General features: G+C 39.2%; 1 protein-coding gene across 7 annotated transcripts in view; it reads right to left on the bottom strand.

The window, feature by feature from the left end:
* Positions 1 to 4,739: 4,739 nt before the first annotated feature.
* TLCD4 (TLC domain containing 4) overlaps positions 4,740 to 18,204 on the bottom strand; it is a 65,934-nt gene continuing 52,469 nt past the window's right edge. For all 7 annotated transcript variants that reach the window (XM_019716838.3, XM_019716844.3, XM_074318952.2 and 4 more), the window contains exon 7: positions 4,740 to 9,771. In XM_019716838.3, the coding sequence (XP_019572397.1) occupies positions 9,453 to 9,771 (319 nt within the window). In that variant the 3' untranslated portion in view covers positions 4,740 to 9,452. The remainder of the gene's footprint in view (positions 9,772 to 18,204) is intronic.

Below are 18,204 nucleotides of genomic sequence, written 5' to 3'. Positions count from 1 at the left end.
ATAGAGTCACAATCAGAATTAGAATTTAAGCCATCTGCAAAAACACAATTAAAACCAATATTCTAGAATCGCTGTCTGTCAGGAATTTTGTTCATAGCCTGCCATAACCTTGATTCTAATTCCTATTACCATAGAATTTTGGAATTTGAAAGAAAAAGGGCCTTCAGTTTACCCAGTTCAACTCCTCACTTTACAGATGAAAAAACAAAGGCCAGTAAGAGGAAAGCACTTGCCTAGGGTGGTCACTTGGTGATAGTGCCAGAACTGGAATCAAAACTGCTTTCCAGACTCCCAAAAGAAGTTTCTACCATATTACTCAAAACTTTCAAAGTCTGTTCTGAAGCCCGAAGAGCACTGAACTCCCACCACTTGTCCCATTCAGTGGGGATGGGTGAACTCATTTTTTTGGCCTTTAGGCTGAAGCAAAACATAGCAGCTCGGCTATGACTGTAGACACTTACCCAGGATAGGAAGTTCTGTGATGTAGGCTGTCAAGGATGAGTTTGAGAGCTCCTCTCCCACTCCTCCATTCTCTAGCCATAGAATAATAGCTTGTGTGGTTAACACTCAGAAAAAAAAGAATAAATTTGTTTATCCTGGTTGTTCCAGGAACTCTCTTGGCAATCTAGCCAGTGCTTACTATGATTTTAAGGAACTTAAACCTCTCAACTCTCCTTGAATGTGTGTCTGTTTTGCTTTTTTTTGGTGGGAAAAAAAGAAGCAATTCTCTCAGTATGTGTCTTGAGGATAAGTGGGAGACAGATGTGTGAGAGGAGAGGGGCTCCATGTTAGAGGCATGGTAAGTGCCGGGGCTGGCAGCTGAATGAGCAGGTGTAGCCTGGGGCACCTACCTGGTGGGACTTGAATAGCTAGTTTGGTTTAAGGAGTGTAGACTTGGGAGTAGCCTATTAGAAGTTCTGAGCAGGGCTGTAACATATATTGAAGATGTGTTTTAAAATGAGTCGGTCAGTAGCATGTGTGATAGATGGGCAGGGAAAGAGTGTGGTGGGAGAGACCAGCAGTATGGCAGTCCAAGAAGGAACATTTGGAGTGCCTCTCCACTTCACCTCTTTATTTGTAAGCCAAAATTGGAAACCTCACACCATTACTGCAGCCTCCCTGCCCCTGTTCCAGGACAAACACTGGCTTCTGTTCCCACCTTTTGTCAACAATAATATAAATGGAGCCATTTTAAAATGGAATGTTAAAACGGGGCAAAATAACCTCCAGGCTGGGCCTAAAGCAATCTTCCGCCCCAAAGAACTGTTTGCAAAGGTAATAAGAAAGCAGCTATTATGCATACCAGACTGAAAATTAAAACCATTGTTTGGAATTAGCGTCACTGTTAGATTATCTGTGCCTGTAGAATGCCTTGCTCCTATTGAGGGGATTGCTCCCCTTCCCTTTCTCATAAATACCCATCGCCTGTGTCTCCTAATGTGAACATTATTTGGGCTTCTGCCTAAAACATTATGCCCAAATAGTTGTCCTTACTGATCCCAAATAAATGCTTGTTGCCCTTCACTTTGAGACGCCTTTTATTTTCAGACGAGCACTTCGATATTTGCCCCTTTTCTCACCACCCAAAGACCACCTTGTCCAACGCTCTCCCCACTGCAGCAGCATCCAGCCTCCTCCTGCTAGACCTTAGCCAGACTCCACAGAAGGGCCTTATTTTCTGCCTCTTACCATCATCTCCAGACCTTTCTAAGCTCTTCGACTTGATAGGGCTGGCTGACACCACAGGAGCAATGAGTTATAAGGACAGAGTGGAGAGCCTGTAGGGCTGTGGGGAAACTATAGGTCAGTGACCAGTCAGAAACCTGGGAGACGCAGATACAGTAAAGGCAAAACAGTCAGAAATGAGAGCAGTTCACTTTTTATGTTCAGTTTCTCTAAATCCGTTCGACTCTCCCTCTGCAATATTTATCAGATCTGGCTTTTCTTTTCCTTCCTTGTCTTAGGCCAGGCATCAGCCTTAACCACCTTGCAGCTGCTTGGCCAGTTTCTTCATCTTTAATCTATTTCGGTCTTCCCGTTATCTGACACTGAGACTCTCCCTCAGATGTCATTTTAATCACATTCCTAAGCCTTAAAGCTACACTTGCTCCTTCCTAATTGCTTGTTTCAAATGAAAGCTCTTACTAATAGGAGAGTCAGAAGGAACATCAGAGATACTCCAAACATTGTACAGATAACGAAACTGAGACTCACAGAGATTAAGATGTTTTTTCACAGTTCTCTTAGGCTTTCAGGCACCACACTCTTTCTAAATTGCTCTTTCCAACTTACAATTCAAACAAAATCCTACCCTCTTGTGCCGAATCTATTCATAACACCCTTCCAGTCCACAACCCAGTATCCTTTAAAAACTGCCCATTTCATCTTCTAAAACCTGTCATGATGAGCCTGCCTGACACCATGAGTCACTCCAGGAAGCTGAACGGTTGGGCAGTTGGATTTTGTTATCTACAACAGAGCAGGACGCGGGGCCTCCTGCAGGGCCAGGCAGCCCCCCAGGACCACAGCTCCATGAAAGTCTTCCACCTCATCCTTCCTGCCTCAGCACGGAGGCATCTGATTGTTGGCAGTGAGTGAAACTCTGCTAAGATCTGCTCTCTTGTGCACACACACACTCCTACACATATACATGTACATAGAGGCATATAATAGATAATGGATATATTACGTTATGTATATAAAAGACAAAAATTCTTATACCAGGTATAGGAATTTCACTGTATTCATTTTTCTTAAGTTCATGTCACCCAAATGCAATGTATGAGACATGTACATAGCATGTTACTTCATTTTTCCTGTTCTCTGAAATCCTGTCTCCTTTTCCTGTGTCAGTCTTTCCAAATTTCCATCTCTCAAATTTTATCCCTATTACCTTTCATTTTTCCCTACGAATCCCAGGTCTACATTGAAAGTTCTGCTCTGGGGATTTCTGGAGTGGTGTCATCAATGATTTGGTAAAACTCTAAGATTAGGTGTGGCGTAGAATTTAGCTGGAGGTAGGTGAAGAGAGGAAGGGGCCATTCAGCCAGGACCGAGGAGCACTGTGCCATGAATCGCAATGGGCCACTCAAGCACCTGGGATATGCACAGGCCTCAGAGCCCTGTTTGCGGGGCGCACCCAAGAACATCTGCCGGTTACTAGAACGGGGAAAACTCACCACTTTGCCATACTGATTATTTTGCACATGCTTAAGGACTACCAAAAAGGAGGGAAAGCAGAAAGTAAAACTAGGGAACAGGAAACAAAGGGTGACTGGTCTTCAAGACAGCCTGAGGGGTGGGAAAACACCCATTTCCACTTGCCTTAGAGGGACTCTGGGTCCATGTCATTTTACCTGTGGCCCATCTCCACTGACAGCTGGGACTGCTATTTTATTTTTGAAATTCAGCTGTTCCTTTGCCAGTCTTCACACAGCATTTTCGGCATGTTCTGAAGCATGACTCATGCTACTCTCCAAAGGCCAAACCACTTCAGGGTTCTGTTCCATCAGTACCCGGCTTCCTGGTCTACTGGGTATTCTCAGACCAAGGTGCAAGATTAAGACCACAGGCAATTTGAGAAGGCAGGAATTCCAGCCAAGATATTTGGCACAAACCACTAGAGATGACATGAGAGGCCTACGGGACAAAGGGAAGGAGATTAAAAACAAAACTGCTAAAGTTTTACTTAATCTAAAAGAGCCTATTGATTAGATAGCACCATTCCTTCTACTAACAAGTGTGACTGAGATGAGTGCTATGCCTGTGGTTCACTACGAGCCCAGGCCTCAGGGAGAGAAGGACGGGAAGAAGGGAGGGAAGCGCTAAAGCATCTTGAAGGGTAAATATTAACTTTAGGATTCAGGTGCTACTGGACATGATTTGATTTGAACAAGTAATTTTTATCATCAATCTATTCGTTCATTACTATTAAAGGGTACACTTTGCAGACTCAAACTTTTGCACTAAATAATTGTGACTTTATTTATTTTATTTATTTATTTATTTTTTCACAAAATACAAAGCTTGGCACCACATTCATGTTCTAAAACAAGAAAATCCCAAAGTTTTCATTGGGGGGGGGGAGGAGTGATTTATATATAGGATATTAAATTTATACACATTCTTAATATTAAATCAAATTGTCTTGTCAAAGTAATGCCAATCTTGTAGAACATGCAGATTGTTGCTGAGAACTTGCATATACTTTAAAATGGCACACATACAAATAACGTATACAACATTTCAAAATATTAAGGGAATTACCTAAAGATATTTATTAATCCTTCCACATAAAGCACAACCAGAAACCAAAATAAAGAATATAAACTGCTATTTTAATTGCTTATAAATCTGAGTAACACTGATTTGTAAACTACCAAGGCTCACATTTTGTAAAGAAAACAAAAGTTCTTCAAGCCTTCTGGAAATAAATTAGATGTGTTCTCAAAATGTTAAATGTCTTTTGAAAGACTTCCAAAATCTTTATGACAATTAAATATTAATGTTATATATTCTCAGGGAAAAAAATGTGTATATATCACTCTAGCTATTGCATGTACTTCAGTTTTCAAGTAACTTTTTCGAATTAAATCTATGTCTGAAAGTTATTATAAATTCTGATAATTACGACAAAATCTTCTAACTCATCCTAGTTACAAGTTAGTAAGAGAATATTATCTATTCAAAAATTCCTTGAAAGTAGACATAATCATACTAGAAGCCAACCAAGCAAGAAATGAAAATACATAGCATATTTTATTTAGTTATTTTTAGGCTTCATTAACCATGAAGTAGCAAACACCTTAATGCACACTTCATTACAGAAAAAATTACATAAAGATATAAAGAAATAAATATACAGATGATATTAACAAGTTTTTATCCAGAGGTATTATATTTATATCTTTAAGATTTAGAAATATTTCTCATTGGTTTTGGTCTTAAATAATAAGGCCTGATATTAAAACTGTCTTCTCCTCAGAGGAAATCAGTATAAACATTTTCAATGAAAACACACCAATCTTTAGCAGCTGCCTTTAGTTGTTCCCTGCTATCCAAAGTACCTTCCAGTAAGGGTATGACTTACTACCAAAGCTAGTAGAGGCAGTTTGAGGTCTGGACTAGAAAGGCCTAGGGCTCAAGTCCATGGGTGTCATACTTCAGAAAACACCCTGAGTAAGCCACTTGCTGGCAAGCTTGTTTTTAAAAGAAACATGACCATAACTAAGTTGGCTTGATTAAAGAGCAGGGCTCAATAACACTGCCACAGACCAGCACCTCCTCCTTGTAACATCCTCAACACAGCCACCTCAGTTCCTCCTCTTCCTGTCATGGGGTCTAAGGAAAAATATTTAGATAAGTTATACACCTACAATGAATCCCCAGCTGAAACATGTTATAAAGCTCTTATTGCTAAACCAGTTTAAGAAAAAAGAGAAACTGCAGGTGTTACTCAATAAAACCATAGCATTATTAGCTTTGTTTCATGCTGTAAACAAGTATTTTAAATGCTAAATGGCTTCCTGAAGCCTCTTAATAAATTATGGTTTGATCGCTATTTAAACTTACTTCAATGCTTGTTTTCAATGAAAGAACCTACTTGTAAACTTTTAAATTTGCCACAATGGACAGGGAAGCTTACAGGTATGGGGAAGCCTCAAAATTTGACATAGAAAGGTGCTGGCACAAAGGAGGGAGGTGCTGATGAAATGTTTAGGGCATTAGGAGGAAGAGATGGAAGGGTTGGAAGGATTCAGAGGGATAACTTCTAGATTGAAGGAGCATCATGGCTTTTAAAGGAAAATCAGTCATGGTGTCTCCTCCAACACAACGTCCCGTTGACTTTTCATTGTTCTCATACATACCACATGTAATTCGTGTCAGGACTCTCCCTCAAGTAGTTTTAGTGTCTGTCGTTGACCAGCTGTGGTTAAGGCTAGGAAGGTGTGTGTGCACCCCAGGCCTCTCCACATAGGAGGGGTCTCACTACTGTGCTGGTACCTGTTAAAAAACACTGTGCCACATTTCTGATAAAATTATATGAGTTTGCTTCTTATGGAATCCAAAACACATAAATACATAGTCTTCTATGAAGTATAACTGATTATGTCAACAATTACATGGACTTTTCAATTTCATGTAACAGACTCAACCACTTAAAGCCAATTCAAAAATATATTTACATATTTGGAGTTAAGAGTAACCTAGAAACTGAAACTTGTGCAAACACTTCTTTTAATAGTGTCTTTGGGACATGTTTATTTCCCTTAAAAATGAAACAGAACAAACATGAATATTACAACATACTTTCCCTATATATCTCCATGAGAAGAATATTTCTAAACACATGATAACAAATGGTGTGACCAACAGTTAAGCTGGCTCTTCACAGCAGTAAAGAACCATTCTCCAGAGGAAGTGTACAATTAATACTTTAGCAAAAGTTTGATTTGCGTCAAATAGATGATTAAAATTTAGAAAAGAATTAGATAATAACACCGATAAACTAGACAATTTTTAAAAGTAGATCTTTACAACAGTAGTGGGTCATACATAGTATATCAGTCAATCTTAAGAATGGTAAAGACATTATTATTTCTCTTAACACAGGCCTAGTCCATAAAATATAAAATAACAGAATTAAACAGATGGAACAAAACTGGCATTTCAACTTACTATAAGGTATCAAGACACAATTTAAGCAGGAGTTAATTTCTTTGTAGTCATATATAACTCCATTTTGAGTTTTAAATAAATGCAAACATTACTCATTAAAAAGATTTTAGACATGAAAATGCAAATTCTATGAACTCAAGCTCATTATTTTTAAATTCTCCCGAATAAAATATCTAATGCAGAATCTATATTGCATGCTCTTCAGTTGATTTTCATTCACTTTCAAAATTATGTAAGAATATTTATTTTCTAGACTACTACACATTCAAAGAGCATCTTTATAGTTAAGGTTGTCACTAATCTTTTTTTACAAAAATAGAGTTGCTTAAAAATGTATACCAATTTGCTTTTATTTTCTATAAATATTTTAACAGAGTTGTTAAATCAGAATGCTAAATAGAATCATTTAAATTAATCCATAAAGTCAAAATGCTTAATATGTAAAATGGCTAGCAAAAGGTTGTCATTTAATAAATGAAAAATTCATTGTTTAATAAATGATATGTTCCATCTTTAATTACTTGTATCTTGGGGAGGTGGATACAGTCATCGAACAGCAAAATACAGCTGCTGTAAAGATCTGACTTAAAGTATTATGGCAGTTTGTAGTGTCTTTTCCATTTCATGCCTGTTATATGAGGAAATACTAGTATGTAGAATCTACTTTTGGGTATTGAATCTGGATGCTGAATGGGTTGTCATGGAGCCAGCACAAAATAAGAATTGCTGACTAAGGGAGTAACAAACTTTAGTTCAAAACATTGATATTTTAAATATGCTTATTCAGTGAGCAGCTATACTAATGAAAGATGCTGTCAACAAAAGTAAAAATGAAGTTTTAAGCATGAAATAACAACTATAAAAACTGAAACTGCTATATGGAAACACTAAACTTCATTTTGATGGTGGGTTTAAAATCTGTGTTCAGAAACTATAGAAGTATTCAGAGTCACAAAGATTTATTTCAAGTTTTATTTCTTTCTAAAGGAATGAATTTCCAAAATAGTTTTCTAATATAAATGTTTTCCTTTTAAAAAGCTAGTTTTCTTGCATAAGACCAAGAAAAGAACAAGATAAAACTATATGCTTTTATACCCGTCTAAACAACTAACACATGTGTAAGTGCCTATAATGTGGAAGGCACTACATTTAGTAACAAATTATCAATGTAATATTAGTAGCTTTAAAAAAATACCAATATTTCACATTACTTTAAGTCTTTCAAAAATAGGTATACCTAATATGAGCCAATCAATCTCATTTTATCATTTGGTTATTGACTGAGATTTCAATTACCTTTTTTAAATGTTCTAAAACTTAATTGGGCTCTATCTGCATTGGACAGCCAAATCAAATCAAATTAAATCAAAAGTCTTGAAATATCTGGGCAGTCTCCCTTCATCCTCATAACATGAGCAATGAAAATGAGTCAAACATTGTCATTCAAACTGAGAAAGTGAATGGATCTTTTGGTTTGGGTTCAATTAAATTCAAGTATTCACCACCGGTTAATTTTTTTTTCCTTAGGTAAAAACAATCATTAAAGTCAAGTACTTGCGAAAAATAAGTAAATGCAATAATAGCTAACTATATAATTCTATATTCAGGTTACAAGAACCAAAGCAAAAGCAAACACACATACACACACACACACACACACACACACACACACACACACACACACAGAGCTAGAATCACCATTGATCGTCATGTAAGACAATAATATTGGTAATCAGAATAGTTAAATTATCTGGTTTTTTTCCCTGTAGCCATTCAAGCACTCAAAACGTTGACTAAGCAAGCATGGGTGTAAACTCTGAGTAAAATATGAATACTGATTTTTTTTGTAGTTTTGGTCTCATCAAGAAGAGACCTACTTTAGGAGTATGATAAATAAATATTATATAAGACTTTGGTACTGATGGTGTTGGGTTTTGAACTCAGGGCACGTTTTGCAAATAGAAATATTTTTCATAGAAAAACTACAAGGGAAACAGAGATAGCAATGTTAAAGCTTTTTCTTAATTGATTCCTCCTATTAGCCTTAATCATCTATAACATGCATTTTTAGGTGGAATTCATCTCTTAAGGAGCTCTATAAGATCTGTCTTAAGCCTTACTGTAAGATAAAATGCTAAAAATAGAAATACTAAAGTGATGTTTGAAAAATCAAAAAATGCAGAAAGTATTTTCCATGACTGAACTAATTAAATATGCCCAAAGTAAGTAAAATGCTTCATCGTTAATAGATAATAGCACACCTAAGTGCAAAATACATCACTTTTAATAGCCTAAGAACATTTCAACAATTTAGAAATTAAACCCTACACAGGCAATGACAGCCATAATAAGAAATAAGTGCAGTACAACAAAATGTTGAGAGCTATTTACAAATTTAAAAGTAGTTCCGATTCTTTCAGCAAAATTGGTAACACAAAACCAAGTGTGCCAAACTGGCATAGTCATCTTTCCACAGAGAAAAATCCCAATGCAGGTTAATAGATTTCTGAAAAGATTCCCCATTATATTTACAACTTTTAATTTAAACCTTTAAGATTTTATCCATGCTTATAATGCGGAAGAAAATTGGGAAAGAAAACTTGGGATAAAAATGAAATTTTAGTTTCTCTTTTCTAAATGTTAAAAAAAAGAAGACACGGAAACCCTGGAAAACAAGTATAATTAATAAAGGAACACAAGAACATGCCAAGAATTCATCCTATCAGTAGATATAATACAGGTAGTAATGAAGTATGCTTATCAATAGCCCACTTTTAGTCAAGTTTTCCATTCTGAACACTGTTTTTGGCTTTCTCTTGACTGATGAGAGAGATGACTTTGATGCACCCCTTTGTAATTTTGATCATCCACATGACATTCATCACATCCAAAACAACACAAGTAGATATCCAGGAACACTGGATTAAAAATCCAAGCCTCATGTAGGCCTCTGTTCCTAACACAGAATAAATGTAGCCATAGAAAAGAGGTATGGAAGAAATCCGCACAATGAAGAACACCACCGTCATGAGTATTCCGTTGATGACGTTAGCCTTGGAAAATTTGGGATACTTCAGAGCTTCAAAGAACCACCTGGACAAAAATGAAAGAAACATCACATTTACTCTGCATCCATGAGAATTTACCATTTTAATATAGTTTTTAAAATTCAGTGAACATCCCCCTAAGATTTATATGAAGAGGCCAAGGACATACACAGAAATAATTTTAGACGTGTGTGAATTCAAAGGTTAGTGCATTTCCAAGTTGTCAGCTGGAAGGCATAGAAACAATGGTTCCCAGGGGCAATGAGCAAACCCAGGGCCCAGATCTTGGTTTCTAACACCATTCTCCAATAAAAGAAACCAGGGCTCCTTGAGAAATGGGTGGTTCCAGGGCTGGCACAGAGAATATACAATACAAATTTAGAGTACTTTTTAGTGCCAAAAAGCAAGAAAATGCTCAAAAAACAAAATGATGAGGTTATGTCAAAGGGATGCAGAAGCCAACTGAAAGAGCTCCCAAAAGCAAAAACTATAACAATCTGAATAACCAAATAAAAATGCAGTGCTGGATTATAACCCAAAGTATAACATAAATATCCATGAAAGCATAGTAATATAAATGAATGAATGAATGAGAGAAGAGATAAATATCCTCTCCAGAATAACTGCAAATAGTTTGTGTAGATATTGTACCCTCAACAAGGTGAAGCATAACTCCCACTCCTCAAGACGGGCCTATGAATAGTAACGTCCTTCCAAAAGAATTCAGTATAGAAGCCAGGTGGGTTGGAAAGAGTAACTTTAAAATTAAGAAATCTGACAAACCCTGCCTCAGCCACATGAACAAGGTAAACATCCACAGTGACAAGTCATGTTTACAGCATGCAGTCCTGACATAATGTGATAAGAACAGCACTCTACTTTGTGGTCTTTCTCCAAAAACTGCATAACCTGAGTCTAATCATGAGAAAAATACCAGACAAACCCAAATTAAGAAATATTCTACAAAACACCTAATCAGTACTCCTCAAAACTGACAGTCACCAAAAATAATGAAAGTCTGAGAAATTGTCACAACCAAAAGGAATCTAAAGAAACATGACAACTAAATGTAATGTAGTGTCTGGCTGGAATCCTGAAACAGAAAAAAAGACATTAGGTAAAAACGAAGGAAATCTGAGCGTCTAGATGGAAGGTCCAAGATGGTGGATTCAGGAAATGCTATGCCTGCTGTCTCCCAGGATCACATCAAAATTACTACTAAGTTACAGAATAGCCAACCTCAAGAACCATCTGAAGACCAGCTGAACAGAACCACTATAACTAAGGATACAAAGAAGAGGCCACATTGAGACTTGTAGGAGGGGCAGAGACATGAAATGGGCTGACCCCAAACCCACAAATAATGGCTGAACACCAGGGGGGACACATTGGTGGTAAAGGTGCCCCCTGAAGAGGGAGGGATCCCAGCCCCACACTTGGCTCACCAGTCCAGGGGTCCTATGCCAGAAAGAGGAGTTCCCACAACATCTGGCAGTGAAAATCAACAAGGACTCTGTCCAACCCGGTGAGACCGAAGGTGGCTGGAAACTGAGACATCCTCTTAAAGAGCCCGCATACACACTTACTCGTTTGCAAACACTCACCTGGGCTCCGGTGAAGGGGTGGCAAAAGAGGCACCAGAGACATACGGGGAAAGACTGAGTTGTGTAGCTCAGGACGAGGGCAGGAGGGACAGCTGCCTCTGTCCTTGTGTGGAGCCTGCCTCACATGTAGCCTATAGAAGGGCACCATCTCTTCTAGATTGAACCCTCCCCCAAACCTGAGACCACTTTGGTCTGATAAAATCCACATGTGCACACCACCTTAGAGATGCCCAGCTCTAGCTGCATTGCTGGTGGCACTCTCAGCTCCTTGGCAGCTGGCTCTACCACACAAGTTGTGGAAGCCTTTTACAGCAGGTGACAGCCTACAGCAGCCTGGAAAACTTTTGGTAGTGGGCAGTCAACCAGAACTTGTACTACAACCTCTCTTGGGAAGCTCTCGGCAATCTGTGGGAACGAGGTGAGCAGTGGTTGGCTGCAGTGTTCTCAGGGCATTTTGCAAAGTAGTCACAGGCCCAGCACCGGCACAAGAACTGAAGTTGCGTTAACTGTAAAAACAACTGGCCATGCCTCGTGACTCCCTGGGAACCTACCTCACCTGGGTAGTATTGCACCACCAGAGATACTCTCAACAGAGGGTCAACAGGCTCAGCCCACACACCTAAGGACGCTCTTTCAACAGCTGAACCTTATGGGAAGCTGGTACATTGCAATAGGCCTAAGGGTCCCTGGGCATTTTGCTCAACTGCCCCAGGCCCAATACTCATGGCAGCCAGCCTCAATTCAAATCAAGGCCACCCCCAGATGTCCCCAGGTCCAGCACAGGCAGTAACCAACTACATATAGCTTTGTAGGTCCTACCACATAGTCTAGGGCTGGTCACAGGCAAGGCTGAAATTGGCCTGCGTGGGAGCCCCTCCCAGAAAACACCAAAAACAACATACCCAGAGGCCAGCTTCCGACCACATCAGAGCACTACCTGGTTAGTCCCATATGTGGCACACCCAAAGGGTTGTTGCAACAGGCATGAGAGCCCACTGGGATGAATCCCCTTCTGAGGGGTCAGCCCCACAGAGCAGCTCATACACTGTGGGCACAGCCAATCCTCAGTCAGTCAGCCTGGCAGTCAATCCCACACACTGATGCACCAAAAGCAATCACAGCTCAGTTACAACAGGAAAACACACACAAGAGACACTCCCGGAAAACACGCATAGGTGATCACGGAGACTGCACCACTGGACCACATAGGACACCTACTACATAAGACCACTCAGTGAAGACTGAGAGACAAAGGAGACCTACCTAATACAGAGAAGCAAACACGAAGAGGCAGCCAGAATTAGGAAACAAAGAAACATGTCTCAAAAAACAAACAAACAACAACAACAACAACAAAAAAAAAACAGGCAAAACCTCCAGAAAAAAACCTGAATGAAATGGAGCCAACCAACCTACCCGGGACAGAGTTTAAAACACTGGCTATAAGAATACTTAAAGAACTTAGTAAGAACTTCAACAAAGAGATAGTAAGCATAAAAAAAGACAATAGAAACCATATAAAAGGCCAGTCAGGAGGAAAGAACACAATACTAAAATGAAGACTACACTAGAAGGAAGCAACAGCAGATCAGATGAAGCAGAGGATCGAATCAGCAATTTAGAAAACAAGATAGGAGAAAATGAAAATCGGAACAACAACAACAAAAAATAGAATTTTTAAAAAGATAGCTTAAGGGGCCTCTGCAACAACATCAAGCATAACAACATTCACACCGTAGGAGTACCAGAAGTAGAAGGAAGCAACAAATAAAGAACCTACTTGAAGAACTAATAATGGAAAACTTCCCTAACCTGGTGAAGGAAATAGACATACAAGCGCAGGAAGCACAGAGAACCCAAACAAGATGAAGCCAGACAGGTTCATACCAAGACACAAGTAAAATGGCAAAGGTTAAAGACAAAGAGAGAATCCTAAAAGCAAGAGAAAAACAACTGGTTACTTAGAAGGGAGCTTCCATAGACTGTCAGCTGATTTGTCAACAGAAACTTTGCAGGCCAGAAGGCAGTGGCAGGAAATATTCAAAGTAATGAAAAACTAAGGCCTACAACCAAGATTACTCTACCCCACAAGGCTGTCATTTAAAATTGTAGTACAGAGAATGAGCTTCCCAGACAAGAAAATGCTAAAGGATTTCATTACCATCAAGCCAGTATTACAAGAAATGTTAATAGGACTTCTTTAATAAGAATGAGAGGAAAAAATAGATAAAAATATGAGTAAAATGGCAATAAATATGTACCTATCAATAATCACTTTAAATGTAAATTGACTAAATGCTCCAATCAAAAGACATAGGGTAGCTGAATGGATAAGAAAACAAGACCCATGCATATGCTGTCTACAAGAGACTCACCTCAGATCAAAAGACACACATAGACTGAAAGTAAAGGGATGGAAAAAAATATTTCACGTAAATGGCAATGAGAAAAACCTGGGGTAGCGATACTTATATCGGACCAAACAGACTTTAAAAACAAAACCATAGGGATGACAGAGGAATGGCGGCAGCAAGGTGGCCTTTTTGAGTTCTCCTCCGGAACTTACCACAAACTGAACATCTATAACCCATCAGAGGGCTCTCTGCTCATCACACAGAACAGCTAAGAGACTCGCATGAGGATTACGTGAAGGTAGGGAAACTGGGCGAGTAAGGGGAAGAGGGAAGGGAGCGGAGTGGAGACGCGGCCCACATTTGCTGCGGGGATGCGGGGAGGGGGGGAGATTGGGGAGGGGGTCTCAGGTCTCAGACCAGAGATTGCAGCAGCCGGGCTCTCTCCCTGCTCCCCACAGCTGATCTCTCCTGCTGAGAGGTCAGTTTATCCAGCTTTCGAGGCAGTAACCAGCTTGTGAGACCTCCAGCTGGGCCCTAGGTCAGACAAAAAGCAAACTCCACACCCGGTTCCCTCCTCCCACTCTCCCAATCCTACCCTCACCCTTCCAGAGTCTTAAACTGGTCCCTGAACAGAGTAGTAGTGTTAGATTACAGAGGAGCCATAGCGCTCAGGATCTGGAAAAAGCCCAGGTTTGCAGCTGTGACCTAGGGAAGAGGTCGGGCTGGGAGACAGAAGACTCCTCCCTCCCCAGTCCCCACCTTTTCTGGTCTGCCTACAGCAGGGCAATAACAGCTGCCTAGACACACTCAGGGGTCAGCAGCAAGGGTGAGAGGCAGCTCTGGGCTTTCAGCTGCTCAGAAATCTCACACCCCCACACTGTCTGACGGAAGAAGTACCCTAAGACTCAGGAGACCTGGGCACAGGAAATAACCCCACCTCCAAGTGGCTGGTTGTGATGCTTTCAGCACATTTGTGCAGGAAAGAGCAGAAACTGCACTGACTTTGTGAAAACTGCCAGCCATACCCCATAACCCCATTCATCTAGAACTGCATTGCCAGGGTCACTCTGGACACCAGGTGGCTGGCTCTGCCTCCACAAGACGCAGAGGAGTTTTTGTGCAGCAGAGGAGAAGCTATCTTGGTAGGCTCAAGCCAAGACTAGCACTGCATTTTTTCCTTCTCTCTTTTTTTGTTGTTTTAGTATTACTATCATTTTTAACGCATATATATATATATATATATATATATACACACACACACACGTACATATATACACACACATTTTCCCCTTTCTCTCTCTTCTTTTTTCTTTTCCTTGCCCTACTTTTCCTCCCTCTTTCCATTTTTCTGTATCAATTTTTTTTGTTTGTTTTTTGGTTTTGATTGATATGTTTGCCTGTGTTGCATGTTGGTTATCAGTTGTTTTTACATATGAGTGTATTTCATTTTTTCTTTGTTGTTGTGCTTGTTGATATGTTTTGCTCTGCAATTGCCCTACACCAGGGCCCAGATCAAGAGGCACAGGATTCAACACACCCAGAGGCAAACTCCAGACCAAACCAGAGTATTGACCTTCAAGTGACACACCCAGATGGAATTCTCTCTAGGCACAAGAGCCCATAGGGGCCAAGCCTCATCTGAGGGGTCAAGCCTCACACAGCAGCTCATCCACTGTGGGCATAGCCAAGTATCACAACTAGTCAGCCTAGAAGTCATCCCAACTACTGACAAGCCAAAAGCAATTAAAGTTCAACTTTAACAGGACAATACACACAACACAAGGGTCACCTCTGGAGCACACGCACAGGAGAAAAGGGAAGTGGTGCAAGTCAAATATAAAGGACACATACTACATAAGACCACCCAGCAAAGACTGAGAACCCTAGAGGATCCACCTAATACAGCGAAGCAAACACAGAGAGTCAGCCAGAATGGGGAAACAAAAAAATATGTCCCAAATAAAAGAACAGAAGAAACCTCCAGAATTGGAACCAAATGAAACAGAGGTAACCAACATATTAGAGACAGAGTTCAGAACACTGATGATAAGAATGTTTAAGGAGCTTACTGACGACAAAAAGAAGAGAAATCATAAAGAACAACAAGTTAGAACTAAAGAATACAACAACTGAAATAAAGAACATATTTGAAGGAATTACCAGCAGGTTAGATGAGGCAGAGGATCGAATCAGCGATTTAGAAGACAAGTTAGCAGAGATCACCCCAATGGAACAACAAAAAGAAAAAAGAATAAAAAACAATGAAAATGGTTTAAGAGACCTGTGGGATAACATCAAGTGCAACAACATGCACATCGTAGGAATACCATAAGATTCGAAGAGAGGGAGCAAGGCATCGAGAATATATTTGAAGTAATAATGACCGAAAACTTCCCTAACCTAGTGAAGGAAATCGACCTACAAACCCAGGAAGTGCAGAGAGTTCCAACCAAGATGAACCCAAACAGGTCAACACCAAGACACAGTATAGTTAAAATGGCAAAGGCTAAAGACAAGAGAGAATCCTAAAAGCAGCAAGAGAAAGACAGTGGTTACATAAAAGGGAACTCCTATAAGACTATCAAATGACTTTTCTGCAGAAACTTTGCAGGCCAGGAGGGAGTGGCAGGAGGTATTCAAACTGATGGAAAACAAAGGCCTACAACCTAGATTGCTTTGTCCAGCATGGCTATCATTTAAAATTGAAGGAGAGATAAAGAGCTTCCCAGAAAAGAATAACCTAAAGGAATTCATTACCACCAAGCCAGCAATGCAGGAAATGTTAAAAGGGCTTCTGTAAACAGAAGAAAGATAAAGACAATCTAACTAATGAAGACCAGAAATTCAAATAACAAAATGACAATAACTATGTACCTGTCAATAATCACTTTAAATGTAAATGGATTACATGCTCCAATCAAAAGACATAGGGTGGCTGAGTGGATAAGAAAGCAAGACCCTTGTATATGCTGTATACAAGAGACCCACCTCAGATCAAAAGACACACACAGGCTGAAAGTGAAGGGTTGGAGTAAGATATTTCATGCAAATGGAAATAAGAAAAAAGCTGGAGTTGCAATACTTATATCTGACAAATTGACTTTAAAATGAAGAATATATTAAAAGACAAAGACGGGCATTACATAATAATTATGGGATTGATCCAACAAGAGAACATAACCCTAGTAAACATCTATGCACCCAACATAGGAGCACCTAAATATATAAAACAGATACTGACTGAGATAAAGACAGAGATCAACAGTAACACTATCATAGTAGGGGACTTCAACACACTACTGACAACAAGGGACAGATCCTCCAGATGGAAAATAAAAATGGAATCAGTGGCCTTAAATGACACATTGGACCAGTTGGATTTAATCAATATTTTCAGAGCATTTCACCCCAAAGCTGCAGAATACACATTCTTCTCAAGAGCACATGGAACATTTTCCAAGATAGATCACATGTTAGGCCACAAAACAAGTCTCAATAAATTTAAGAAAATTTAAATCATATCTAGTGTCTTCTCTGACCAGAGTGCTATGATATCAGAAATCAATTACAAGAAAAAAACTGAAAGACACACAAATACATGGAGGTTGAATAACATGTTACTAAATAATGAATGGGTCAACAATGAGATCAAGGAAGAAATCAAAAGATATCATGAGATAAAAATGAAAACACAACGACCCAAAAATCTATGGAATGCAGTAAAAGCAGTCCTAAGAGGGAAATTCATAGCAATGCAGGCCTACCTAAAGAAACAAGAAAAATCACAAATCAACAGTTTAACCTTACACTTAAGGGATCTGGAAAAAGAACAGCAAAATAAGCCCAAAGGGAGTACAAGGAAGGAGACAATACGGATCAGAGTGGAAATAAATGAAATAGAGAGCAAAAAAACAATACAAAAGATCAATGAAACCAAGAGCTGGTTTTTTGAGAAGATAAACAAAATTGACAAACCTTTAGCAAGGCTCGTCAACAAAAAGAGAGAGAGGATCCAAATTAATAAAATCAAAAATGAAAGAGGAGAAGTGACAACAGACACCACAGAAATAAAAAAAAAAAAAAATTAAGAAATTACTATGAGCAGCCATATGCCAAAAAATTAGACAATCTGGAAGAAATGGGTAATTTTCTAGAAACATGCAACCTTCCAAGGCTAACTCAAGAAGAAACGGAAAACCTGAATAGACTAATTACTACCAGGGAAATTGAATCAGTAATCAACAAGCTCCCAACAAACAAAAGCCCTGGACCAGATGCCTTTACAGGTGAATTTTACAAAACATTCAAAAAAGAATTATCACCTATTCTACTCAAATTATTCCAAAAAATCCAGAAGGAGGGAAGGCTCCCAAACACTTTTTACAAGGCCACTATCACCCTGATCCCAAAAGCAGACAAAGACATTACAAAAAAAGAAAACTACAGGCCAATATCCCTAATGAACATAGATGCAAAAATCCTCAACAAAATATTAGCAAACAGAATTCAGCAATACATTAA

Source organism: Rhinolophus sinicus, chromosome 7, assembly GCF_057876585.1.
Source record: "Rhinolophus sinicus isolate RSI-liver-muscle chromosome 7, RSI-T2T, whole genome shotgun sequence".
NCBI classification, from domain to species: domain Eukaryota; kingdom Metazoa; phylum Chordata; class Mammalia; order Chiroptera; family Rhinolophidae; genus Rhinolophus; species Rhinolophus sinicus.
The sequence above is the reverse complement of the archived record's forward strand: the minus strand, read 5'-3'. Positions and strand labels throughout refer to the sequence as shown.